The sequence below is a fragment of the Myotis lucifugus genome, unplaced genomic scaffold, assembly GCF_000147115.1.
Source record: "Myotis lucifugus unplaced genomic scaffold, Myoluc2.0 scaffold_90, whole genome shotgun sequence".
Taxonomy (NCBI): domain Eukaryota; kingdom Metazoa; phylum Chordata; class Mammalia; order Chiroptera; family Vespertilionidae; genus Myotis; species Myotis lucifugus.
In genome coordinates, this window is record NW_005871138.1 from 4531028 (window position 1) to 4557985 (window position 26958).

The 26958-nt window shown below is 51.0% G+C and overlaps 1 protein-coding gene across 1 annotated transcript in view; it reads right to left on the minus strand.

The window, feature by feature from the left end:
• The window catches only part of TOX2 (TOX high mobility group box family member 2), a gene marked incomplete at its 3' end in the record, with an annotated part of 110961 nt that overhangs the window by 61448 nt on the left and 22555 nt on the right, over positions 1 to 26958 (minus strand). The window contains 1 exon segment of the mRNA XM_014458135.2: positions 3503 to 3568. Coding sequence (XP_014313621.1) covers positions 3503 to 3568 — 66 coding nt within the window.

The window sequence follows — 26958 nt, forward strand, 5'->3', positions numbered from 1 at the left end:
CTAGGCTGTACACCTGAAACTAATGCACAATAATAGGAATGTAAACTGTCATTGAAAAAATTTTAATGAAAAAAATAATAAAATCACATCCTCAAATAATTTAAAATGATAGCAAATCAAGTTACAAATAATAAAAAAAAAACAATAGAAATAAGTCCTCGAACAGACTGTCAAACTACAGCGGGAAGGTTGGGGAGGGTTGTGGGGGCGGTAAGAGATCAACCGAAGGACTTGTATGCATGCATATAAGCATAACCAATGGGCGCAAGACACGGGGTGGGGGCTGGGAAGGTCAATGGGGGAAAAAAAGAAGACATATGTACTACTATTTGTAATACTTTAAACAATAAAATAAAATGCAAAAAAAAAAGTCCTCACTAGTTTTATGGAACACAGGTACTTTACATACTGTCGTAGTTAGATTCCCTTGACGCTGAACCTGAGATGGGAATTGCTGAGACAGTGACTTACTGAGAAGTGACTCAGAAGAAAGGAAGGGAGAGAAGCAGTATGGGGCAGGAAGGAGCTGAGCAAGGACGTTCTCAGAGAGTTATAGAGTTGGCCTCCTCTTGAGACAAGGGGCCAGGTCTCCCCACCGCCCCTAGGCTCATGGCTCCCACTCAGCAGAGGCCAATTCTCCAGAGAGGGGGCAGCTGGGAAGAGCTGCCCTGTCCCGGTGAAGGGAAACTGGGAGGCACAACAGAATTCACAACACACACCTCATGGACCTCTCACACAGCCTCGGGGCGGGTGTGACTCTTCCCATTGGACAGGAAGCTGGCATAACTTACGTGAGGGCTCCTGGCTGGGCTGTGGAAGACCTGGGATTTGAGTGCAGGCCTGCTGAGATCCCAAGCCAGTTCCTTTCCTCTTTCTACGCCTCCCAGGTCACATAACCAGGAACTAGGAACCCCTGTAACTCCTGCCGGGTCTGCTCCCAACTGGGGAAGAGCTGATCTCTACCAGGCCCTCCACCCCCAGAAGATGCTGACGGGCCAGAAACCATGCCTGAGAACAGCAGCAGGTCTCAGACCACCCAGGCAAGTCTAGTACAAAAGAAATGCAAGCTCCAGGGAGGAGGAAGAAGTGATAATATGTAAAGGCTAAAGCTGTTATGCAGGAATTTTGTGGAGATTTGCAAAAGCCAAACAATGGAGCATGAATTTGCAAAAGAAACTTCAAGCCCAAAAGAGCTGGTTTGAAAGTTTTTAAAGGCGAATACAGTTGGCTGATGTATATCCTGTCAGAACCTCTGTCTCAGCTGCAGTTTCTAAATAAAGAAGATGGGGTTTCAGGAAGAGCAGGTTTTCAACATGATGAAAATGGATGTTCTAGAAGCAAACATCTCCCAGAAATGGCTTCCAGCTTATGTCCAGAGCTTTGCACATAATAGCTGCCCAATAAACATTTGCTAAATGGGTAAACATTGTACTTAACTGTATTTATAAACTGCATTTTATGCCATTCAGAGTGTTTATCCTCTGAATCCTCTATTGGCTACAAGACTTTCATTTTGCCACATGTTTATGTCAATCCTTCAGTAGCTGGGAGAACACATTTCCTGCAGTGGACGAGGCAACACACGATGATTGCATGTTTGTGTGCAAATGTCGTGTGTGAGTTCAAGCAAGCACTCCAGGGAAAACACCGGGAAGAAATATACAGCATTTTTGCCATTAAGAACTAGAGGCCAGTGGAGCCCAACCAAGCCACTGGGAGCTGTAGGTCCCAGAGTCCATTATTCTTCAGCAAAACGGCATGAATAACATGCCACAGGTTTCCCATGTGCTAGTTTGTGAAAAGACCACAATACTTTGCAGCACCTCCCATTAACAGGTGGAATCTATTTCCCCATTCCTTGAATTTAGACTGGCCCTGTGACTTGCTTTGACCAATCGAATGCACTGGAGGTAGTCATGTGCCCGCTCTACATCTAGACTTCAAGAGATCCTGCAGATTCTGCTCTTCCTGCTCTGGGAACCCTTCTCCCACTGCATGAACAACCTGGGGCTAGCCTGCCAGAGGACAAGAGACCATCTGAGTAGAAGTGAGTCCCTCAGACTAATCAGCTTACAGCTGACCTGGCAGCTTCCTGCTGTCACTTAAATGATCCTAGCCATGACCAGAAGAGCCACGTGGCTGAACCTAACCAAACTGCCAACCCATGAAATTATGAAATAGGTAAATATTTACTGTTTTAAGAAACTAAGTTTTGGGGTGCTTGTTATGCAGCAAAAGCTAACTGATACACTATAAGAAGTCTATATTATAATCACCAAATCTATTCACAACAAGGTTGGCTCATGCCACCAGGTGGACTTAGTCAATCTCAGGGGATCCTGGTGTCTTCTTTACAAAGTTCTAAGTTAAGAAGACTCTCTGAGTGATGGCTCAGGAGACTTGGAAAGACCCTTGTGAGTCCGACCACCACATTCCACTGTTAGGAAAACTCAAGTCAGAGAAAAGAAGGAGCCACATTCACTCATCACGCAAATCTTTCTTGAGTGCCTTCTATATGCCAGGCTTTGTGCTGCAATGGAGGACACAACAGTGAAAAAGAGAGACCAGATCCTGCCCTCTTGGAGGACACAGTCTGGAGTGGAAATCAGATGTTAACCAAGTCATTACACAAGTAAGCAGAACCACAAACGGTGGCAGATGTCATGAGTTAAAAGGACACGGTACCATGAGAGAGGATCATGCGGAGGGGACCTAATTTGGATTTTGGGGTCACCAAGAGCTCTCTAAAGAATGACATTTAGGCTGAAACAAGTTGGTGGCAGCCTTGAGGTGGGAATGGAGCTCTCCACATACACAGCAAGGTAATTTGTGCAGCTCTGAGTCCCAGCTATGCAGGTTCAAATGCCAGCTGGACTGCTCCCAGGATGAGTCAGTAAACATCCTTGAGCCTCAGTTGCCTGATCTATAAAACGGGCTTAATAATAATGTCTACTGCTCCTCAGGACAGCCTGCAGTGCGGACCCTCCCCGGTGTCCCAGCCTGCGGTGAGGAAACTCCCGGCATTAGAGTGTATGAGGATGCTCCCAGCTGAAAAACACCTTAATCTTCAGAGACCAGGCTCTCAGTGGAAAGTCAGATTCCAGCAGGAGAAACCCACGTGCCTTTGCATGAGGTGTACACCTCCGCGCCAACGTATGGCCCCATGGGTGCTGTGTGGTGGCAAGGGACCGGCAGCACCAGGGAACATGTGACATCTCTATTCAGTGCTGCTAAAACTTTCCCCTCTGTGCATGGGGAAGATGGACAACACATTTTGAGTTTTATCCTATTTTTAATAATGATAGGTGATTTACAGAAAACACTATAGTCCTGGTTTATCATCCCTTTTAAGGGGATTCAACTGATATTCTTGATTATTCTGAAAGAGGACAGTGGTGGGCTGTGCCCCCACTCTGTGCCCCTCCCACCCCAGAGCAGCTTGGCTCCAGCCAGCCCAAGGCTAGACACCCGCCACCCAACTCAGAAAGGACGGCGCACCCACCTGGCTGGTTGATAGAAGCTCTGGGTTTCCGTCACTCATCCCCACGTAGGCACTGTCACCATCGAACTGGAACACAGAGAGAGAAGAAGCTCTGAATAGAATGTTCTCGGGAAGGCCCAGGAGAAGCCAGAGGAGGCCAGGGGACTGGATGCTCGGAGGGGAAAGGAGCAAAGACCGAGCCCAGGCTTCCCTGTCAGCAGGGATCCCTCCAGGGTGGAGCAGCAACCCCAGCTCCCTGAGGGTGAGCATCATTCATCACACGTAGGATGAATGAAGAGAACCTTTCTGCCCTTTATACCTTGTCCACAGAGGTGGCAGCCTGCCTTGCCTGATACTGAGCTCCCCATCTCTGGAAGTATGTAAATCTCTCTCTTGGCCAAAATGACCGCAGGCTACCAGCGAGAGTTGGAATTCCACATGATGGAGGGAGGCTGAGTCTCCAGAGCTTTGGTGTCATGACAGCCTGCCCCAGATGTGCCCTCAAGGTCTTAAGTTGCTCTGCCCCCTCACATTTGCCCCTTAGGCCACCGCTGGCTGCAGGAAGTGAGGACCGTGGTAGGAACCATGTAGAGGAACTACAGTCCTATGTTCTGAGCAGCTGCCAAGTCTGGATTCAGGAAGAGTTCTGTGCAGAGGGAGCAGGTGCAGTGGGAGAAGCGTGGGCTCTGGGGCCACTGGCTGCCCTTTTCCCTGATGTGTCACCTTGAGCTGGTGACGGAACTTCTGAGGTTCCTCACTCATTGAACGGGGATAATGAGAGTCCCCTCTTCATGGGATGTTGCACTGACACCAGCAGAGCACTTGGTTCAATTCCAGGTAGTTCCCTTCCCTTAAGACAGGTGACTTGGACCATGTTCCCTAGAAGCAGAGCCTGAGTCAAAAATTCAAATGCATGTGGTTTGGGAGAAGTACCCTTTAGGAATAACCGTACAGGGAAGGAGGGAGGTAGGACAGGGCAGTGCAAGGAGCTAAGCAAAGGATGTGGTCTCCGCTGGAGACTTGCTGCAGCCTGATCCTATGGGAGCTCTGCGCATGAATTGCACCATCCAGTTAGTCCCAGCATGAAGCGAGGGGCTGGCCTTTTGTAGCTCCACTGGCTGTGGGCTGCCCCTAGCAGACAGGTGGAGGCATAGCCTTCTGAGTAGGGTGGCCCCTGTGTGGCCAAGGACAGCTCGCCAGAGAACTATGCCAGCTGTGAGCCATTTGCAGCCAGAGCTCACGACAGGTGGAGGATGGCTGTGCTAGCTAGTGAAGTGTCTGGGTGGGGCACCAACAGCAGCTGGCCATTTTCATTGGAAATTTCATTTTATTCCTTAGGTGATAGGCACATGGTTCAAAATTCCCAAAGTACAAAAGGCAACAGAGTGAAAAATCTCTTCCTACCCCACCTCCCAGCCATCCATTGCCTCTCTCCAGGGGCAGTCGCTGCATCTACCAGCTTCCTTTATATCCTTCCGGAGATGGCCCGCATGTATACATTTCATAGTCGTTTCTTTCACACACATAACAGCATATTATACACACTGTTTTGCACCTTATGTTTCTCCTAGCAACACATCTGGGAAGCCTTATTTTTATTTTTGGAATATGTTTTTATTGATTTTTTTAGAGAGAGAGGAAGGGGGAGGATAGAGAGATAGAAACAATGATCAGAGAGACTCATTGATTGGCTACCTCCTACATGCCCCCCACTGGGGATCAAGCCCGCAACCCAGGCATGTGCCCTGACTAGGAATCAAACCAGCAACCTCCTGGTTCATAGGTCGACGCTCAATCACAGAGCCACGCTGGCTAGGCTGGGAAGTTTTTTATATCAGCACAGAATTCTGTCTTCTGGTACTTAGTACCCCACGGATGGATGTAACATATACATGGAACTGGTTGGGCACAGGGCAATTGAGTTGTTTCTATGAATAGTTTTGTGCATCCATCGCTCGCAGGGGTGTGAGTTTACGGTAGGCTTTGTCTGTGTCATCGCAGGGTCCAGCTGTGTCTGCATTTGTAACTCTGATAGACATTGCCAAGCAGCTCTCGTGGAGGCTGTGAAAGTCCACACTCCCACCATCAGGCACAAGATGTCAGTCCATCCAGACCCACTTCAGTCAGAGCGGCTTTCCTAACAGCCGGCTCGGAGGCCAGCCTCCACCACCACCACCAGCAGCCCCAGATCCCCTTGCCGCCCTGCTCCTCCCTGTTCTTTGCTCCATAGCCCCCTTTATCTTCTAGCATCTCCATAATTTACCAAGTTCACTGCTTATAGCTGGACCCTCACACACATACTAAAATGGAGGCTCCCAGACACCTAAAATAGTGCCTGGCACACAGGAGATAATAAATGCTTATGGATGGGTTGGTGGGTGGGTGGATGGATGGATGGATGGATGGATGGATAGATGGATGGATGAAACACATTATCTTTACCAGGGCAGTCTTCCCATCAAAGGCAGTGGAATTGGTGGTTACACCCAAATGCCTTCCCAGCACAGGGACAGGCAGAGATCCTTCTGTGGCTGCTGAATTAGCTAAAGAAAAGGCCATGTCATGCCTAGGATCCGGGCAGTGACTCCAAATGCATAGCTCCGTCTACACACTGGACATAGAGCTCATGCTTCAAGGCCCTGCTCAGAGATCACCTCCTCCAGGAGGTCTGCCATGCTGTCACCTCCTCTGACTTACAACATAGACTGTCTGCACGTCTGTCTTCTGCCCGTGTGGGAGCAACATCGAGGCTGGCACAGTGTTCTCGTCATCTCCAAGTCCCAGCACCCGCCACAGGCTGGTATCGGGAATGGGACTGTGAAATGGGCAGGGCAGGGAGCTTTCAACAAAAGCTCCTGGGTGTCACCTGGGCTATCTATTACTTTGATAAAAGTGAAATTTTTTAAAAACCACATATAATTTATAAGTATGTTCTAAAAGAAAGAATGGAAATGGAGGGAGATGAAGTTTAACCAGGTACTTGAAACATCTGATAAAGCAATAGGAATCAAACAGTGCTGTATGGGTTAAAAACATGGGCATATGTATCGAAGGAGAAGAGGGAACGATGACCCCAAAGGCCTGTGTTGTGGCCCATCTGTTAAATGCTGGCCGGGACGGGGCCACCCTGAAAGGAGGGGCCCTGTGTGCTTTCTCCCTCGATGCACACAGCAGGCACTCAGCAAATCCGAGTGTACCCACCACCGAAAATACTCTCCGTCAAAGGTCTCATTCAAACCTGCAACAACCGAAAGCAGCAGGCGCCATCTTCCCTGTTGAAAACCGAGGAAACGGGCTGAGACGATAAGCGGTTGCCCGATGGCGCAGGTGGGGAGAGGCTGGACTTCCGAGGGTCTGTCTGCCTCCTCGGCTTGCTCTCCGGGCTGGGAGCTGCTTGGCAGCAGGGACCAGGCTTTGCTGCACCCGCACTGCATAACCGATGATCACTCGGCCCGGCACCCGCTAGGTGTGTGAGGAGGATGTGTTCGTGGTTTGGGAGGGAGGACTTATCTGCAGTGAGCAGAGGGGAATGGCACTGGGGATGTGAGCAAGAGAGACCCTGGCTTTTGATGTGTGTGCTGGGGTAGGAAGGCGGTCGGGCAGTGGGTCCCCTGACATCACCAGAGTCTGCCTCCAGTGGGCTTATTCATTCATGTGTCTCCTCCACATGTGGGAGTCAAGCCTGCTTCCTGCTTTTAAGGGGCACCTGAGGAGTTGGTGGCAGTTCTCAAGGCAGGGCCTGGGTCAGCCTCCATTTGGTTACCCCGGTGCCTGGCATGGGTGCTGGGAGCACACTGGGCTCGGGACCTGGCTACTGAGCAGCCATGAGCAGAGCCCTGAGATGGGGGGACATCCTTTCTCTGTCCACCTCTGCCTAGGGTGGAAGGGGGGAAGAAAGGAGAGGGGGGGCCCCAAGGGCTCCCAGCCTTCCCAGGGTTTAGCCTCCAGGGCACTAAGGCCTGGCTTACCCCTCAGCCTTCCCCCTGAAGGGTCCTTTCTGAAAGAAAGAACTTACAGGTCACAAGGAGATGTCACTAAGCCAGCCTCTGCTCACAGCAGGGCCACCTCCTTCTCTGTGTGCACAGGCATGATGGCAACACCACATCCACACCCACCACACAGTGAGTGCTCAGTGTGTGTGTGACCACAAAGGTATACAACGTATACAGTGTGCCCAAGCATGGTGACCGCATATGCACCACAAACCAGCGGGGGCCCATGTCACACAGAACACAGCGTTCAACACAGCGCTTAGTCACACATGTACCACATCCCTGGGTTACACAAACCAACACAAACAGGTGTGTCCACAGCATGAGCATGAGTGTGCACATATCAGAGACCATTTACAGGCCTGAGTACACAATACACAGCATGCACACATGGGAAAGAGGGGAGGCCCAGGTGTGTGTAAATACACCATGTGCAGCCGTGTAAAGATAACTCACATGGATGTGCACCCAAACATGTACGGCTTGAGCAGGTAGAGACATACAAAGCAAAGATGCACATGGACTTACATTCTGTGCAGAGCTCACAACTCATCAGTCCCTCAGTCAAAAACCTCTTTTCACACCACACAGCCCTCTGTATGCTTTACAACGTGAAAAGAAAAATGTAGAGGGAAAGATCAGCCTAAGAATTTCCATGAAGCGCCAGCACATCCTCTTAGCACTGACTGGAATAGATTAATTTTCCCCATTTCATATTCTAATTATAATTCCTTTTCCCATCGCCATCCTCCGTCCTCATTACAGCTGGAAGATTGTTCTGCAAAAGCCAGGCCTTCATCTTCTCTTCCCAAGAGTTTTGTCATGGAAATGAGTTTTGGAATCTGAAAGAACCCACATTTCTGCAAACATCGAATGTGTGGGATAACCCTTTCATGACAGCCACCGGGGACCCAGTTCACAGAGGCTTCTGAGGGGGCTTTCTCTCCCCACGCTGTGTACTCCCCTTGGCCAGAGGGGCTCCTGGGCCCCTATTCCAACAGCCCCCACCCAATCTAGATCCTTTTTTTTTTGAATCTTTAAGGAAACCAAGCAAATAGGCAGCCAAGGTGAAAGGTGAGAAGCCCCGATCTTAGTCAAATGATGCTGGCTCTACCTCAGCCACGTCGGGCAAGCTCCTTAACTGCTTGAAGCCTCAGTCTCCTCATTCTTATGGCCTATAGAGCCACTTATTCATAATAGGTATAAATTAAACATCTGTGGGATGAGCAAATATGGCAAGTGGGTGGATGAATAGATGGAAGGAAGGGAGGATGGATGGATAAATAGATGGATGGATGGTGGATGGTATAAATCAGCACTGTAAATAGAAATACAACTCAAGCCACATATGCAGTTTTAAATTTTCTAGTAGCCACAGTACTCAAAAGTCACATGTGGCTGGTGGCTGCCACAAGGCAGGAAATAATAGGAATTGATAAAATGAGTGAATGCATGGTCAGTAGGTATATGGGTGGTTGGATGGATGAATGGACAGATGGGTGGGAGGGAAAGATGAATGGTTTGGGGAATGAATGGGAGAGATGCCACTAGGTGGATAAAGAGATGAGACCACGCTGGGTAGATGGAATCAGAAGATGAGATGGGTAAGTGGAATAATGGATGGATAGGCAGAAGGGTGGTTGGGATGTGTGGATAGTTGGGATTACAGGGATTAACGGGTGGGTAGTGGATGAGATGGAATGGCTGGGTGAATATGAAGAAATAAGTGGATGGGAAGAAGACTGAGATGGTGGGTGAGATAAACAAAGAGATGGTTGGATGTGTGTGGGGGCTGCCTGGGTAGATGTCTGGGATGCCTGGGTGAATGAAATGGGTTGAATGGGTGGGTGGGATGAATCGTGGGTAGTTAAGTAGGTCTGATATTTCCTCCTCACTCTATTCATGCTTTCCCTGGACAATGTCATGGCTTCTCTGGGCTATGACATGTCACTGACTCAAATGTTCATCTTTAGCTAAGTTCATTCCAGATTCTAAGATACAGTTTCCCCCTGGACATCTACCCCATTTGGTCCATGAGCATCCTAAATTCAACACACCCAACACTGAACTTATGACATATGTGTAGACCTGCTCATTCTCCAGTGTTCCCCCATCACAAGAGAAGGGGTCACCTTCCACACAGTGCCACAGGGTGACTCTAGACCCCTTCCATCCTACACCCTCCTGATCCAATCACCTGCAAAAGATTTCTTCTCAGCTTTTCCCCACCCCCTGCCCCACAACACCCAATCCATCTTCCACCCTGGCTATCACTAGGGATCTTTTGGCAATCACTCCGCTGCTCAGATCAAAACCCTTCAGTGCTCCACATCATGAACCCTGGCATCCAGGGAGCTCCATGACAACTGGCCCTGAGTCTCAGCTCCTACAGCATCCCCAGTGTCGCGGGAACCTCCAGCACCCCCGCCTTTACGTTGTCCCATCATCAGCCTGGAGCACTCTACTCCCTCTCTCTTCCTCAACCCACTGAAATCCAACTCTTTTTAGGTCTGTTTTTTTTCTTTTCTGACAATGCACTCCAACCTTAACAGTCTTGCCTGCTTCTATAAACCCATATTCTTGGGCCCAACCTTAAAGCTTCCATCCCAAGTCAGTTTTGGACTTAATTCAACCCCCCGGTCTAGTGTGATATACTGGGCAGCACCACTGACTGCCGAATCAGAGTATTGATTGGTTCCACGACTTATTAGCTGTGTGTGACCATCTCTTTGCCTTAGTTTCCTTGCCTGTAACATGGTACTGATGGCAGTTATTAATTCCTGCCTCATAAAGCTTTTTATATCTGTTATCAGATATTAGATATGAGTTAATATCTATAACATAATGCTTAATAATGGTAATTACTTTTGACAGGTGCTTAATAAATGTTACCTATTATTGTTATTATGTGCTAAACTCTCATCCCCTCATCAGCCGCATTCCCTCAGTCTAGCAGAGGACCATGTCTCCTGTGTCACAAGCCCATCCAATACCCCCTCCCCCAACTCTCTGCCCTTCCCCACATTATATCACACCCACCCTGACCTCTTTTCCTTTAGACTGAAAAGGTAGAGTGTCTACCTCCTGTTCAAGGTCAACTCTTTCACCTTGACCCCGTCCCTCCCATGTCTTCCCCTCATTCATTCCCACCCTGGGTCCTGGTCTAAGACCTGAACAATATGAAATCAGTTGGTTCCCTTGTTGTATCAGGTACTAAGTACCTACAATGCACTTAGTCACATGCTCCCTGGGGATTTACAATAAATAAAGTTTGTCTCAGGCACTGAAAAGCAATAAAAGGAAAGGAAGTGTGAGGTTACAGAGGGGACGACTGCCATTGTTTGCTGACTATATCTAGCGACTGCTTACTATGTGCCAACACTGGACTGGCCCCAGGCATACTGTCAGGGTGATGACACAGCCCCTGCCCGTGAGCAGCCTCCAGTCCTTGGAAGCAGCTTGGGAGAGTGAACTCTTCAAGTCTGAGAACGGAAGACAGGCCATTCTAGTCCCCATACTAGAACGAGTAACTACAAAACCTGTGTGAAGCCCATTCCCATTGGTCAGTGATCACTAACAGTCTTACTTCGATAGCTACGTGTCCACACCTGGGGGTCAGCCAGTCTCAGACCTCCTGCTTCTGAAAGTCTCCCATCCCAGGACCCTTTGCTTCCCCAAATGCTGCAAAGATCATCTCTTGCTTGATTTGGAGGGACTAGCTTTGCAAAGCAGCAATGAATTCAGCATCTTGTTTCAGATATCGAGTGATGGCAAATCTCTGACATCTCTGACAAACGTGACGATGGCAGGATGAGGTTATCGCAGGGGAGTGGAAGCAGGGAGGAGGGCCTTTCAGGAGAGGCATCCAACAAAGGTGGCTTGGAAGCTCCATGATGAAGCTTGGAGGACACCCAGGAGTTGGCCAGGTGAAGAGCAGGGAACATGATATCCAAGGATGATGTGAGCACCTACTGTATACCAGACCTCATGCCAGAGCTGTGACTGGCTGTCTCATTGGAGCCCTCCCAGATCCCAAGGTTGCATGACCAGCCCATTGTAGAGACGAGCAAGGTGATGCTCAGGGTGGTTGGGGAACTTGCCCGAAGTCACACAGTCTGTTATGAACCTGGCCTTGACCCCAAATATGAAAGCAACAGTTGTTCTGTAGAAGTTGCTGCCCCTCCCCTCTGCACAGACACACAGATCAAAGACCAAGGATGCACAGCCTTAGCCCAGCCAGTCACAGACACGGAGAGATGAGCCTCACGAAGAGCTACAGAGGAAACAATCAAAGCCGCATACACTGCTCCCTCCAGCCCCCACAAGGGGCCATGAGAACACTCATTCTGCACAGATAAAACACGGTTCAAAAGACAGAGGCAGCGAATGTGCAGCTGCACGCTGGGCCCGGCCGAGAGTGCGGTTTTAGGTGGAAATCTCACCGAGATACACATCAAGACCAGAAGATGTTGGGGGAGGGGGGCAGAGAGGCGCTGCACAGATGGAATGGGACAGGGATAGAGCCCCAGGCTCAAACCCGGACCAGGCCCTGTGTGCTTAACTCCAAGCCACTAGCACCTGGGGAAGGATGATAGCACAGCGGTTACAAACATGGGCTATGCTGCCAGGCTGCCTGGGTTTAAATCCCTGGCTTTTCAAGCTGTGAGACTTTTAGCTAAGCTACTGTGTCTCAGTTTCCTCATCTAGAAAATGGGTATAACTACCCTTTAGCCTAAATACATTAACATACAGAAAGTGCTTAGAACATTGCCTGGTACAGAGAAGCACTTAATAATTATTAGCTATTACTTATGTTATTATTTAATCCTCACAACAACCCTATCAGGGTGCTATAACTGCCTCTCTTCAGTAGATGAAGAAACTGTGTGGGCTTCATGCAAACTTTTAAGGTTCTAAGCATGGAATAGACTTCTGATGCCTCTAGTCGCCATATATAATTTGAAATAAAATTCATAAATTAAAATCTTCATATGAGAGTCCAACTGAGGCCTGATTTTCCCCATGATGATGACTTCACGCTTTCTTCCTGAAAAATCAAATATCAATTTCTTTCCCCCCCCAAAAAAAGTTTTCTCTTTATTGGTGGTCCTGCTTTGTCAGACATAACACACTTTCTTATTCTGCCTGTTGAGAAATATAATCCAATGTGATGACTGAGGCCCAGAGAAGTTAGGCATCTGCCCAAGGCCACACAGCCAGGACATGCCCAAGCTGAGTCTGCAGCCCAGGCTGCTGGCCCCTCCATAGCCCACACTGGCTTCTCACTCCCACCATTTTGCAAGCTGGTGACCTCACCACTCTGGGCCGGGGGCTCTGTGTACCTGTGAGGGGGACAGCCTGCCGGAGGCGCTGGGAGCATGCCTCCTGAGCAAGCCCAGCATGTGGCCACTGCAGGACCCCTCCCCATTGCTGAGAATGGCCTCCGTGAATGGTGCCACTTGCTTTAGTCAAGAAAAAACACTGAGAGTGTCAACGCCACTGATCACTACAGCTCCGGTGGCTGAGGGCTACCAGGAGGCTCCTCCAGGATGTGGGAGTCACTGTCCCCAGATTACGGAGGAGAAAGCAGAGCCCTCCCACCTGGTTCCAACCACATCATGCTCCTTCTAGACCTGCGCTGTCCGGGATGGTGGCCACCAGACACATGTGGCTGCTGAGCACTCAGAACGTGGCCAGTCCAAACTGAGATGTGTGTAAGTGTAATATATACATCGGTCTCAAAGACTTATTACACCAAAAGTGTTAAAAAGAATGCAAAATACCGCATCGATATATTTCTATTGAATATATGCTGAAATGATAAGCTTTTGGATATATGGGGTTAACTTAAATATATTATTAAAATGAATTTCACCTATTTCTTTGTCCTTTTTTTAATGTGGCTACTAGAGCATTATAAGGTCCATATGCCATTTGCAGTATATTTCTACTAGACGGAGCTGATCTAGATGCCGTCCCAGCCACCTTCTGCTCCACACCCAGAACCTTGGAGAGAGAAGTGTCCACATCAGCAATAGCTGAATCCAAATCACCTGATCGACATGGGGAAACTGAGGCCCACAGAGGGAGAGGGACTTGTTTCAGGCAAGAGTCTGGTACAAGGCATTCACTCATTCAACAAATGCTCATTGAGTTCTAAGCGCTGGGACACAGCAGAGAACAAAATAGGGAGCCACAACCCAGCGCAGGGGTGACATGGTGATGACGCCGGCTTCCTCACCTGGCCAAGTGCCCCCGGGACCAGAGCAGCTGGACTTGGCACCAACCTCTCATCTCCCCACAGTCAGCCCCGATCACAGAGTTCACAGACTGCAGACCAGAGCTCCAGCCCTGACCCAGAGCAGACACACCGCAAAGGCCATTATCCAGCTGCAGCCGCCAAGACGGCCGGATGGCAGGACTGCCCAGTGGGCATAGCATGGCCGCCTGGCATGCCTGTGTCTCTACCTACTGTCCGCATTACCGCAGATTTATGGCAAAAATTATCCTCTCTCTCAGTTCCATTTAAAGCCATTTGGAGCTCACTCCCATCCCCGATTATAAATCTAATTGCACATTCCAAACAGACAAGTGCTCATTAAGCTTTAATTATGCACATGTTGTTTTCAACAAACATTTTCATTTGGTCGCTCTGAGGGGGAACGGTTCCAACGGGGCTGCCTGCGCTGGCAGGAGCTGGGCCTGCAAAGTGGGTCAGGGCGTGGTGGATGAGGCCATCCAAGGGCAGGGCCAGGACCCCTTCAGATTTGGTTCATGACTTTAATGACCCTGCGCCACCCGGCTTCTGCTGCAGGAGATGCCAATGTGTGTCACACATTGCAGTGTGTCGAGTCTCGCCTAAGCTGGTGCCAATGGGCCTCTCTGGAGTGGGGAGGAGAGAGGATAGGGACCCGCACTCCCAGCTCTGACCCATAAACCCATTCCCACTGGAGCTGGCTTCTTCAAAGCCTTAGGGCTTTTCCCTGCTCCCACCTGCCCACTCCTCCCCTGCAGCTGAAGCCATCTTTCCTCAGAACAATCTTCCATCCCCATTCAGTCATTCAGTCATTCATTCATTCCACAACTATTCACTGAGCATAGACTTGATCAGGCAATGAGGGGCCAGTGGGGATCACGACAGAGAAGGCCCCTTCTGGCTCTGCCCAGGTCCCTCTCCTTCAAGCCCCAACTCCCCGCCTGAGGAAAAGTCCCAATTCTTTATTGTAGCACTCAATGCGCTTGGGAGCCTGCCCCCTGACAACCTGACCATCCAGGCTGGCCTCCGTGCCTCTTCCACCCGCCCCTGCTCTGCCTCTCTGAGATGTCTTGGGATCGCTGCATGGATCACAAGCCCCCACACGTCCAGGCCGCCACAGCTCTGTACTCCACCTGCACCTCCCTTCTCTTTCTTTTCCTTGCAGTTCCACTCCCTCCCATGCTGCCCCCTGCCAGGAAACCACTGCTGACACCCATCCCAGGCCACAGGGCTGCCCCTCTGCTGGGGACCATCTACGAAAGCATTGGCTGGACCAAAACACTGTAACCAGCTGCCCTACGTCCACTTCTGAGACCACCCCATCCCACTATTTCCCCAAAGGACCATCCCCCCAAAGTTGGAGAGGGGCACTCGTTCGCTGTGTGGCCTTGAACAAGGCCTTCCTCTCTCTGGCCTCAGTTTCTTCATTTGTGTGTGAACGGGTTGAATGGGCAAGGCTCTCGGCCCCTGGGCAGTTCGGTAAGTTTAGACTTTTGTGGGTTTTCCAGAGCTAGACCTTCCTCTTCCCATCTGAACAGTGAGAGCTCCACAACCTGCCTTCAGACCAGCCAGGCCCCTCCAGAGCACAGCGAGCTAGCCAGGGCACGTCTATCATGTGCAAATGGCACAAACCAAAGATGGGGCACAGGGACCGTGCAGAACCAAAAGGCTACTCCCCAAAGAGCTTCTGGAAGTACAAGCAAGTGAAAGGAATGTGTCTTTTACATGGATATCAAGATCCATTCAGCCCTAGCTGGTTTGGCTCAGTGGATGGAGCGTTGGTCTGCGGAATGAAGGGTCCCGGGTTTGATTCCAGTCAAGGGCACATGCCTGGGTTGTGGGCTTGATCCCAACAGGGGGCGTGCGGGAGGCAGTCGATCAATGAATCTCTTTCATCATTGATGTTTCCATCTCTCTCTTCCTCTCCCTTCCTCTCTGAAATCAATAAAAATATATTTTTAAAAAAAGATCCATTCAGCATCTATGGTCACCTGTGGTTGTAGGGCAGGGTCCCGGGAAACATGCTGAGATGAGGCAGGAAGTTCACTGGGGAGCCTGCAGGACAGTGAGGAGGACAGGGCAGAGGGACGAGCTGAACTGTGAGAAGCTCACATTAGAAGCCTCAGCCTTCACTGAGTCTGGAGCTGGGACGGCTCTGCAGAGATGTCCCAAACTGAGGCAGGAAGCCAAGCCATTGCATTCCCAAGTGGGCAGTCATTGGATCCAGGCCACCCTGGCGGAGGGTGACTGATGACCTTGCGCAAGGCCCCCTCCTTCTACCAAAGGCAATACCCAGAGAGAGCTTAGCTGTGAGCCAGCCACAGCCAACATTATCAACGGCTGGCAAAATGAGCATCTCAGTCAGGCAGAGATCTGGGTAGAGATCTCAGCATCCCCTACAGCGATGATCATCTATTCTCATTTGGACGACATTTACATAGTGCTTATCAAAAGCCAGGCGCTCTTTTAGTTGATTTACAAAAATTAGCTCATGTAATCCTCACAACAACCCTATGGGGTAAGGTCACTCCTAAGGCTCCCATTATAGAGATGGGAAAACTGAGGACACACAAGGTTAAGGGGCTTGCCCAAGGTCACACAGCCAGTAAGTGGATGGAGTCAGGATTCAAACCCAGGAACTGGAACAAGGTCACACAGCCAGTAAGTGGATGGAGTCAGGATTCAAACCCAGGAACTGGAACTGGACGGAGTCAGGATTCAGAGCCCAGGCTCTAACGATGAGGCTGTGCCTCTCCTGCGGTCTTGCCCTGCCGCCTCACAAAGACACAGAGCTGTCCACTTGCAGCCTCCTCCCCAGAGGCTGAGCTGTGGTCAGCGGTCAGCGGCCCAAAGCCTCAGGTCACCCGGCGCTGCCAGTATTTGTGCCTGACAATTATCTATCATCTGAGCAGTTGGGAATAAGTCCCAAAACAGATCCTCGCCAAAGACAATGAACTAACAGCCACAGGAGCGTAAGTCGGGTGGGACTGTGGCACGGGGTTGGGGGCGGGGGGCAAGTGTGGCTGGGACAATGAGCGGCAGATGATCTGGAAGATATTTTCTCCCCAGCGCTACAAAACAAGCCGCAATCATGCCACAAAGGGCTTGTATTGTTGGAAGGGAAATATGTCAACGACAGCGTTCAATCGTGGGGCGGTTAAAAAAAGAAGGGAAAAAAAAAACCTTTTGAAAGTGTAATTTGACCTAGAAAGGTTTTCTAGGTCATCTGAACTTGGCACTTTTGCATCTAACCCCAAAACCTAACACAGACAAAGTACCACGTTCACTTCCTTCTGCCAGGACCAGATAACACAGGAAATGATATTTGTAAACACTGCGGCTGTGTATTTAAGTGCTGTGTTAAAATCTGCCTTGGACCTGGGAGCCTAGAGAACACGGGGGCAGCCCGGTTCTGGAAGCCCGTGGACCCGGGTTCACGCCCGACTCCGCACTTACAGCCGCGGTGTGGGGTGGCGGGGGTCCCACCTCTCTGATGCTCAGACTCCTCTCCCGTAAGAAGGGAACAGAACTGGTGTCCATACCGCCTGGCAGTGCGTGGGCACAACGAGGTGCCCTAGAAAGGCAGGGCCCTCCGTTCACCTCAGCTGCCCTCTGCTCTTGACTGTCGAACTTCCCTGCCCCAGGTCTGGGCTCTCCTTAGCAACCCTGCACCACAGGAGCCAGGAGGGCAGTGGGGTAGGTGGGGGGAGGGCTCTGTACTAACCGACCTTTTCTCTCCAGAAAACAGAGAAAACCTTGCTCCAAGGCACATTAGATGCCAATGAGTTCCTCTACTTCATCTTTACTACCAAGCCACCAAGTGTAAGATAAACCATAGGGACTCAGAGACCTTCTCATGATCCCATTGGGGAAACTGAGGCCCGGGCTGGTAGATGGCCCACAGTTACTGGCAACAGTAAGCCAAGAGTTATAGCCACCACCTTACCGGGTCCCCAAGCCGTGTGTCCAGAAGAAGCCAGATTTAGCTCAAGGATGTGGGGAGCATCCCTCCCTACGCCAAGCCCCGACTGACCACCTACGATGTACCCAGCCACCTGCCAGTCTCTGAAGGGACCAGGGGCACAGAACAGATCTCCAGGGAAGCTTGGGGTCCACGGGGAGCAGAGGCATTAGCACTGATGACGCCGGGGGTGCAGGGCACCAGGTGGAGATAGGCCAGGTGAGAGCAGTTGGTGTCCCCCTCTCAGGCAGAGGGACCAGAGTGAGCAAAGGCTAGGCAGCTGGGAGGATGATAAAAGTGGGGTGTATGCTGGGGGGAGGGCTGCCTATAAATCACTGAAGTGGGGCTACTGTGCAGAGTGGATGGGGAATCAACATTCACTGAAAAGAAAAGAAAAAGGTGAGCGTCTGAAGCAATGTTTCTCAAAGAAGAGTCATGCTGGGTGCCTAGTTTGGCCAGAGAGTATAAAATGTTCTGTGAAGCAACAATTAAATCGTTAAAGCCGTGTGGCAGTGACGTTGACGGAGAACTTTAAATCAATGGGACAGAAGAAAGAGGGCAGAATCAGACACCCTGTACGGGAACACACTACGGTTCAGGAGGGCGCTTACTATGTGCCCATTTCCATGTGCCGAGCTTCACATCCCGTATTTGACTGTCTTCGCAACAAGCCTATGAGGGAGGCATTATGATCCGTTTAATAGGGAAGAAGAGCCTAATTGAAGCAACGTGCCCAAGGATCTCAGCCAGAGAGGGGCAACGCCACAATCTTAACTGTGCGAGCTCACCACTCACACCACCACCCTATTTTGTCTCTCCTTTGGAAAACAAAGAGACAAAGACCAATTATTTAATAAACAGAATGGGGCTAACAGGGTTAGCCTGTTCCCATTCAGGAACACTGAACCAGATACCCGCTGCAAGCCGTCCACCGAAATGGCCTCGAAACAGATTAAAGAGTTAAATATAAAAAGTCATGTTTTAGGGAAATATCAGAAAACAGAACAGAATGTTTATCAGATGTGCGGCGGCGGGATAACTTCCTCAGCCCTCGAAGCAATCACGGAGGAAGGGAGATTGACAGATTCAAATACACACGCATTAATATCTTCTGGAGAAGGAAGCATAATAAAGCCAAACGGGAAAGGACATCAGACTAAGAAAATAGCACCAACTATGAGACAGTTAATATATACGATGCAGAAATGGCTCCGTCAAATTAAAGAGACAGCAAGATGCCGAAGGACACAAAGACACGACATACGCAGGAAAGCCACACAGGAGGCAATCTACCCAGAAACACACACACAGAACAAAATATACACTTGGTTCGATGACAAAGGGGGGACCGTACATAAAACACAGATATTATAGTGAAACGGATGCTTCCCACCTCCGCCATCAGGGAAAACAGTTCCTAGAGTACTAGGAAGCAATATGGTGGCCACCCCCTCTATTCCATCCCCCATCCCCCACCCCAGGCAGAGAGCAGGGTAGACATGGACCCAAGACCCCTGCCCACTGCCTCAGGAGGCACCCCCACACCACAAAGCCCATCAAGCAGGACTGCCCACTCTGTCCTGCTTAAAACAGCCTTTTGCTCTGAGTGCTGGGGAGGGTAGCAGTGATGGAAGGGACACCGTCTTTGTCCTCCTGAAGCTGTGGAGTAGTGAGGGGAACAGGACTGAAATAAGTATATTGGGGACCAGAGTACATGGGAGCCCATAGCCGCTCAGAGAAGGTGGGTGGCTTCCGAGCAAATCTACCTGCTGGCTGAACAGAATTAGCCAGGTGAGGGCAGAAAGCACCAAATGGAAGGGAGAGGGCAGTGGGAACAGCATCTGCCAAGGCAGAGAGCTGGAGAGGGGGGCTCATTCATTGGAGAGGAAGGCAGTGAGAGCTGAGATGCAAAGGCAAACAGGACCTTATCCTGGGAGCACTCAGAGCCACACGGGGAGCTGCATTTTAGAAGCTGGCCTCTGGCTCCGGGACGAAGGATGGGTTGGGGAGGGTGAGACTGGAGCCTGTCTAGGAAACCAGGCAGAAGTTGCTGTGACGATCCGGGCTGGGACCAGGAAGCAGGACCCCGTGGAGAGCCTGGGCAGGGAAGAAACATCCGATAAAGCAATGAGAATTAAAACAGTGTGTCAGTGATTCAGAAAGAGAAATCTACATCGGTGGTAGAAAGGGAGCCAGATTAAAACCACGACAGTCCCCAGTGTGTTTTCCAAAATGCAGAACCCAGAGTCTGAGATGAATGAAAAGTGCCAAGAGCAAGGGATCCCCAGGAGTCAGAAGAGGGGTGACTCATGCAGCTTGCAAACCCTAATTTCCTCTCCTTGGTCACACACTTCCTTCTGATTTCTTTTTCTGATGATTCATAAAAAAAAAATTTGCCTTTTAAATCAAACCAGAAATGCTTGCACACCTGGGCTCATTCTGCCCAAGCTTTAACCTCTGCTCCTGAGCCAACAAAACCCAACTTAACCCCAGGTGACTAAGAAGACACTGGTTGCCGAGAAACAGAGGAAATGAGGTTTTTGGCTCTGCCCTGTGCCCCACGAGGGTCCTCAGTGGCAGCACACAGATCCACAGACCATTAGTCAGACCCCAGACTTTGGATTTCAGATGAGGGTGTTTAGAGCTGAATCAAGCACTGGGCACACATGTTGGGAGACCGTCCTTCTATATCCCCATTTTACAGATGAGGAAACTGAGGCTAAGAAAGGTAAAGGAAACTGCCCAAGGTCTTTTGTCTATTAGGTGGCTGAGCTGGGATTCAAACCCAGATCTGATCTCTTTCCACATGTACACGTGGACCCTCGGGCTGCTAAAATGTCAGGCAGAGTTTTCACATTATGGAGACTCTGGGCTGCACTAGGACTAAACCAAGAGCAGGTGTAACAGGAATCAGTCTGCTCCTCTTCGGGCACTTGTCTCCTCATACACGTCCAGGAGCATCTGGCCATCCTCACAGGCCCAGAGCTCCCTGCATCCTCCACAGACACGGCCCCAGCCCCCACAGGTCTCAGAGTCCACTGGAGGAGGCAGGCGACAAACAAGCAGAAGATGACTCAGGCTGCCACACGAAGGATGGATTCTGTGAGACTTCATTCTGTGAGTCTCAGTTTTCTCATCTATGTAATGGGCTCATAAGAAACCTTGTGGCCCTAGCCGGTTTGGCTCAGTGGATAGAGCATCAGCTTGCAGACTGGAGGATCCTGGGTTTAATTCTGGTCAAGGGCACATGCCTGGGTTGTGGGCTGGATCCCCAGTAGGGGGTGTGCAGGAGGCAGCCAATCAATGATTTTCTCATCATTGATGTTTCTCTCTCTCTCTCCCTCTCCCTTCCTCTCTGAAATCAATTAAAAAAAAAAAAAGAAACCTTGTGAAAGCACTGCCAAGAGGTTCTTGGCATAGAGTTGATGCTTAGAGGGTGGAAGAACAAGGCCTGGGTTTTTGCACCTAATCACAAACCAGGAGAAGTCCATCCTGTCATCCATAAGTCACTCCCCTGCTCAAGACCCTTGGAGGCCCTGCTGTCAGGAGGAAGGCCCACATTTCCCCTTGGTGCCCAGCTGATGTCTCCAGCCCCAGCCCTCCCCACTGCCCACAGGAGCGCTACTCTCCTGCCAACTGAACCATGCCTGGACGTGCCAAGGCGCAGGGCCTGGAGCACAGGTCTCCTGTACACTGGCATTGCTGTCAGTCTCCCCTTCCTTCCGACAAACACTCGATGACCACCAGTCCCAGGCCAGCCCTGTCCTGAACACCCAGAGGCTCCGAAGGTGGCTGAGGGCATGTATGTGAGTGTGTACATGTGCCTGTGTGTGTACATGCACATGAAATAAGCATCCACACAAACCCAGCCTGACCCCCTTCTGCTGGGCTGGCTCTTCCCCCTTCACTCATGCCTCCGTATCCTAAAGGAAGATTTATTGAGCATTTGCTTGGTGCCAGGCACTGTTCCAGGCCCCTGGATACAGCACTGACTAGAGATCCCTGGAGCGTCCTTCTTGCATTGGAGACAGAAAGCAAACAAAGAGCATGGTCAAGAAGTCACTTGCACCGCAAGGTAGAAGGTTCTAAGAACTACAGGAAGCAGGTGAGATGAGCCCAAGTGCTGGGATGGAGGATCTGCAAGTTAAACAGGTGGTCAAGGCAGTCCTCATTAAGAAAGTGACAGTTGAGCAAAGACTAGGAGGAGGTGAGAGAGTGGGCCAGGGAGGTATGTGGGGGAGAAGCGGCCCATGCACAGGCCCTAGGGTGGGAGCGTGCCAGTGGGGAGCAGCAGGGTGGGCAGAACAAGCCAGGAGCGAGGGGAGGAGAAGGCAGGGAGGCAACAGGGGACGGAGCGTACCCCACAGATGGCACTCGATTACCCCTCCCCAGAGAAAGGAAGCCAGCACTTTTTCCGAGGCCTTATCTGATGCTGTGGTCAGAGGAGCCAGCGAGGGCAGGGGTGAGGCTGCAAAGCTCGGCACACACATCGCAGGAACCTCAGCGGGGCCTCCGAGCAGCTGACATCCGCTCGGCCTGCGGCTTCTTCCTGTGGCTTCTGCATCTCTGGTTGCCCCAAGGCTGCTATTTTTGCTCCTGTTGGGGGTTCTATGCCGGGCTCTGCTGTGGACAGTACTGGGGGCCACTGGGCTTGGCCCCTCTTTGGGTTTGCTCTGCTCAGAGCAAATGTCCTAAGTGTCTTCGGGGACATTTACTGTCCGGCAAGTGGGAAAGCAGAAGGCGCTGGCTGTCGGTGTCATCTTGTCACTCCTCACGGCCCTCCAAGCTCAGAAGGGTTAGGTGGCTGGTCCGAGATCACACAGCCAAATCAGACCACAGGCTGAGGATTATAATCCAGTCTGTCTAGGTCTGAAGGCACTTAATTTGCAAGGATCTCTGCACTTTCTGCCCAAATTAATGTTCCCAAGCAACTATTCTGTGCTACCCAGGCTTCCAGAGGCAGGAGGATAAAGATGCATCATCGCGGGTGTTCCCCTTGAGGGCATCTCAGTACTGCTGGGGAGGACTTGACGGGGTGGGCACAGGAAGGGGTCCCTGGCCCAGACTGTTGGAGGTGGGACGGGGGGCAATCAGAGAAGGCTTCGGGGAAGCAGCGATGCCACGCTCTGTCTACAAGAATAAGCAGGAGTTTGAGGGGTGGCGGAAACCCTGCTTCTAGACCAGGGGGCTGCATATACAAAATCGAGAAGCATGACAGCGTGATCAGTGGGAAGGGGCCTTTCGGAAGCAGCAGGGCAGTGGTTCTGCCTGGCAGGGAGGAAGCAGCTTGCTGACTTCAGACACTGAAATGAGACCTGTGCCCCAGGTGGGCATATAGAGGGTATCCAAGCAGATCCCGCAGGCCACATGGGACATCCAATTCAAGGCTATAAGCTGGGGCGGGGTTCACAAAGACGCCACTGGCTGCTGTGGGGCGAGCAGATTCCACGGGGGAAGGTGGAGTCATGGAGGCCTGGGGGAGGCTCCCATAGTGACCCAGGTGAAGGGCGGAGAAAATGGTTGTGCCCTGAAGGTGGAGCCAGCAGGGAGTGAGGCACCTGCAGGGAGTGGGACAGAGAGGGGAGTCAAGGATGCCTTAAGCCAAGGAGTGGACAGTCCTGGTGCTCACCAATGGGCATGATGGTGGAGGGCGTGTCCGGGGGAGGGGTGTGAGTGAAGACAAGGACCTCTTAAAGCCACTGTCTCCTTCACATGAACCTTCTTGGGTGAGTTCGCGCAAATCAAAGCTGCCTTTCCATACGACTCCCCACCCTGGAGGGGCTGCTGCTCCTGTGGCTCCTCTGTTCTGCACAGGAGGTAAGCCCGGAGAAGGTGAGTGAGTACATCGCCTAAAGCCTCAGAGCCAGAAATCAAGAGAGCGAAGCCCGCCGATCCAGGCCCACCTGATCCCACTCCCAGGCTCAGCCCAACACACAGCGGGAGGAGACCCCATGCCCTCCCTGGGAAATGGCCTCCAGGGTCTGGCAGAAGCTGGAAGCCACTCCCGGTCCATGATATGCCAGGGCTTCGTTTGCGATTGTCCACACACGGGAACAATTGCCAGACTGAACAGAGAGAGATGGGGACTCCCAGACCTCCCTGGGGTCCTGCTGAGGCCATGAGGCTGCCAGCAGAGCTGCCTCCTGGGGCTCCCAATTTCATTAATTACTGACTAGTAGGGTTTGTGAATGCACGAGGCAGCAGGGAGTGCAGTCCTCACGGATGCCACTAACCGAGGAAGGAAATGAATTTCAAACATGACGCTCACCATCCCCGGCAGGTGCCACCACAGCCCTGGTTTCCAGCATGGAGTAGATAGTCGGGGTTGGTGGGGACAGCCTGAATTACTTTTCTGAGAGAATCAGAGACCAAAACAAGGCGAAGAACTTGCCCAAGATCACAGAGCAGTTACATAGCAGTTCACACACATATAACCCCGGCCTCCCACTCCCTGGGCACCTTCATTCTTTCCATAAATATTCAGTGGGTGCCCCCTGTGTGCAAGACCTTGTGCCGGCAGACACCTGGGCCCTTCTCACAGGCTCCCCTGGTCCCCTCACCAGGAGGGGAGCACATCGTTATTTACCAAGCACCAGCAATGTGCTTCCTAGATCTTATCCCATTTAATCCACCCAACAGTCCGCCATTCTGTAGGCAAGGAAACCCGGCTCAGAGAGGTAAGGCGACCTGCAAGGTCCCACAGCAAGCAAGGACAGGGCCAGGGCTCACAGCCAAGTCTTAAACATGGGTTCGGCTTCTGTTCACCATGCTTGGGGGGTGAGGGGGGATACTCCAGCCACACCCTCCCTTCCAAAATCACCTCCCTTGCAAGGCCATCCTCCCCGGCCAGCCCAGGGCTCTCAGCAAGCACTGGTTCTGTGACTGGCTGTTCTCCCGAGACCCCAGCAATGCAATGCTGGTGACTAGCATTCAGTACGCTACTCAGAAAGTGTCCAAAATAAGAGTCAGTTCTGTTTCAAGACAGCCGGTAAGTCCCTGTTAATCCCTCTCCCAGTCAAGAGCCCATGAAAGTCACCAGAGAAAGTCCTATCAGCCAGGGCCGGGAAGCATACTGTCTGTTGCCTTACAGTCGTGCTCCCTAAGAAGAAAAGCAGAACACAGGGTCTCTGGCTATAAACACAAGAGAAAAGCTCCCCAGGACACACACACACACACACACACACACACACACACACACAGACACACACAGTGTGACCCACGAAATCCTCACAGCTGGATGTTCTGGGTCATACATTCATTCATTCATTCATTCATTCACATTTATGGAGGTCCTACTTAGTAGGCAAAGTGTTAGGCTGTGTGTATGTGTGCACATACAAGCATATACACACACAATCATCCTAACAGAGGGAAGTAGGTATCGATGTTTCCATTTTATGGATGAGGAGAGTAAGTCTTGCAAAGCTCAAGAAGCTTGTGCTATGTCATTAATTGTACTTGGGGCCCAGCTGGGATTTGAAACCTAACCCAGACCCTGGTACACAGTGGGCACTCAACAGCTATTTCCTCAATGACTGGCTGGTTCCACAGCCTCACAGCAGACCTGGAGGCCTGTGGTCTTTGCTCTTAGACCCCGTGTGGAGAAAGTGGAGATCACCCAGGGGGCACAGCAGCCCATTTCTTGGTCTCTCTTGGTTTTCCCGGGGTATTCCAGGCCTGACTGGGTCATTTCCATTTCTGGGACACACGTGCATGACGCAGATTTTCAACAAGGGCTGTGGGAAATCAGCACCAGAAGAGGTCAGGCTCCTGCTGCGCTGGGTGCAGCCCTGTCAACTGCGACAAGCCCCGCCCCCAACTCAGACAACTCCCATCACAAAGACAATCTCTAGCCGGGGACAGCTGGAAAATGGCATTCATGTTAGGTTCCTGCACTCAAAATCTGTCACCTATTATGTGTAGATGTGTTTGTCCTCAAATCTGTGATGATGTCCTTCCTCGTTTTTTGCTGTCCTTTCTCCCACAAAAATGACAACAGGTGACCTCGACTGGTTATTTTTCAATATCCTTAGTGGACAAAAGAAAAAGGTGGCACTCACCAAATTTGGGGAGGAACTTTTATTGATTCCACAAATTCCAAAATCCAATGGAAGAGGCAGTTCGAACTTCATTCCTGGTGACGTCCCCAGCTACTCCTCACCCCGCCTTCCTTGAAGGGCCCTTCCCACGCCTCACCCCAGGTATTTTCTGGGCTCCTACTCACATGCTATCCCCATCATTGCTTCGGAGTGGGCTGGAATCCCTACCCACCCTTGGCCAGGCCCACTGCAAGGTATGCTGAACGAGTGAGTGAATGAATGACTGAACCACCAAATGCTTTCTGAGCACCCCAGGCACCTATGATGCTCTGGCCACCAATGCCCTACTGTCCAGGGCCAACTGCAGGCCTCCTGGACCTTCTAAAACATCTTCTTTCTACAATGTGACAAGCACCAGTCCAGGTCCCTGCCTGTTCCCACCCAGGCATCGTCTATCTCTTCGATCTGACCACCTCCACCCCAGGAGATGGCAGGCACCCCCTGATTACCTTCTGCTGAAACACACCTGCAATGCACCAGTGTCTTGCAAGTAGAAGGAGCCCGAGTCTCATTCCACAGAAGCCCAGACAGTGAGAGAACGCGCCCACGACAGCCTCTGTGCAATTCTGCTGCATAATCAGCAGAGAAAGAGAAAAAAATGCCAGAAATAGCAAGCTTTGTAAGCCTCCTGACAACTCTTGGTCCTCTATTGGCTGAAGGCCCAGCACCCCCACCCCCATCCCATTCCTGTAAGGTGAAATGGAAAAACCTGTTATTTAACCTCTCTTATCAAAATCCATCTTCTATCCCAATTTGGGCCATGTGTTCAGAGCTCCTGGCAGCAGCAGAGGAGGCAGCCTGTGTATACAGCCCAGCTCAGCATCACTGGTGGCTTAAGAGCCGTCTCCACTCACCCTCCGCCTGGGGCGTAGGGCAGTGGGTGTTGAACGGGAAAGGCTTCCAGAAGGCCATTGGGTGGCACCTGTCCGTGTGTGGAAATCATGTGCCTTTTCATTCAGCAATTAGACTTCTGGGCACCCTTCCTGCGGAAATGCCTGTACTCGTGTGCTCAATGCGTGCCCACAGACGTTCGCACAGAGAATGAGAGGCGAGGCAAACGTCTACAATCGGGTCGAGGGAGTGGACTGAGATACATCTATTCTGTGGAATATGATGGAATGAGGAAGGTCTGTAGCTGCTGACTTGGAATCAGTTGGGAGAAAGTCAAG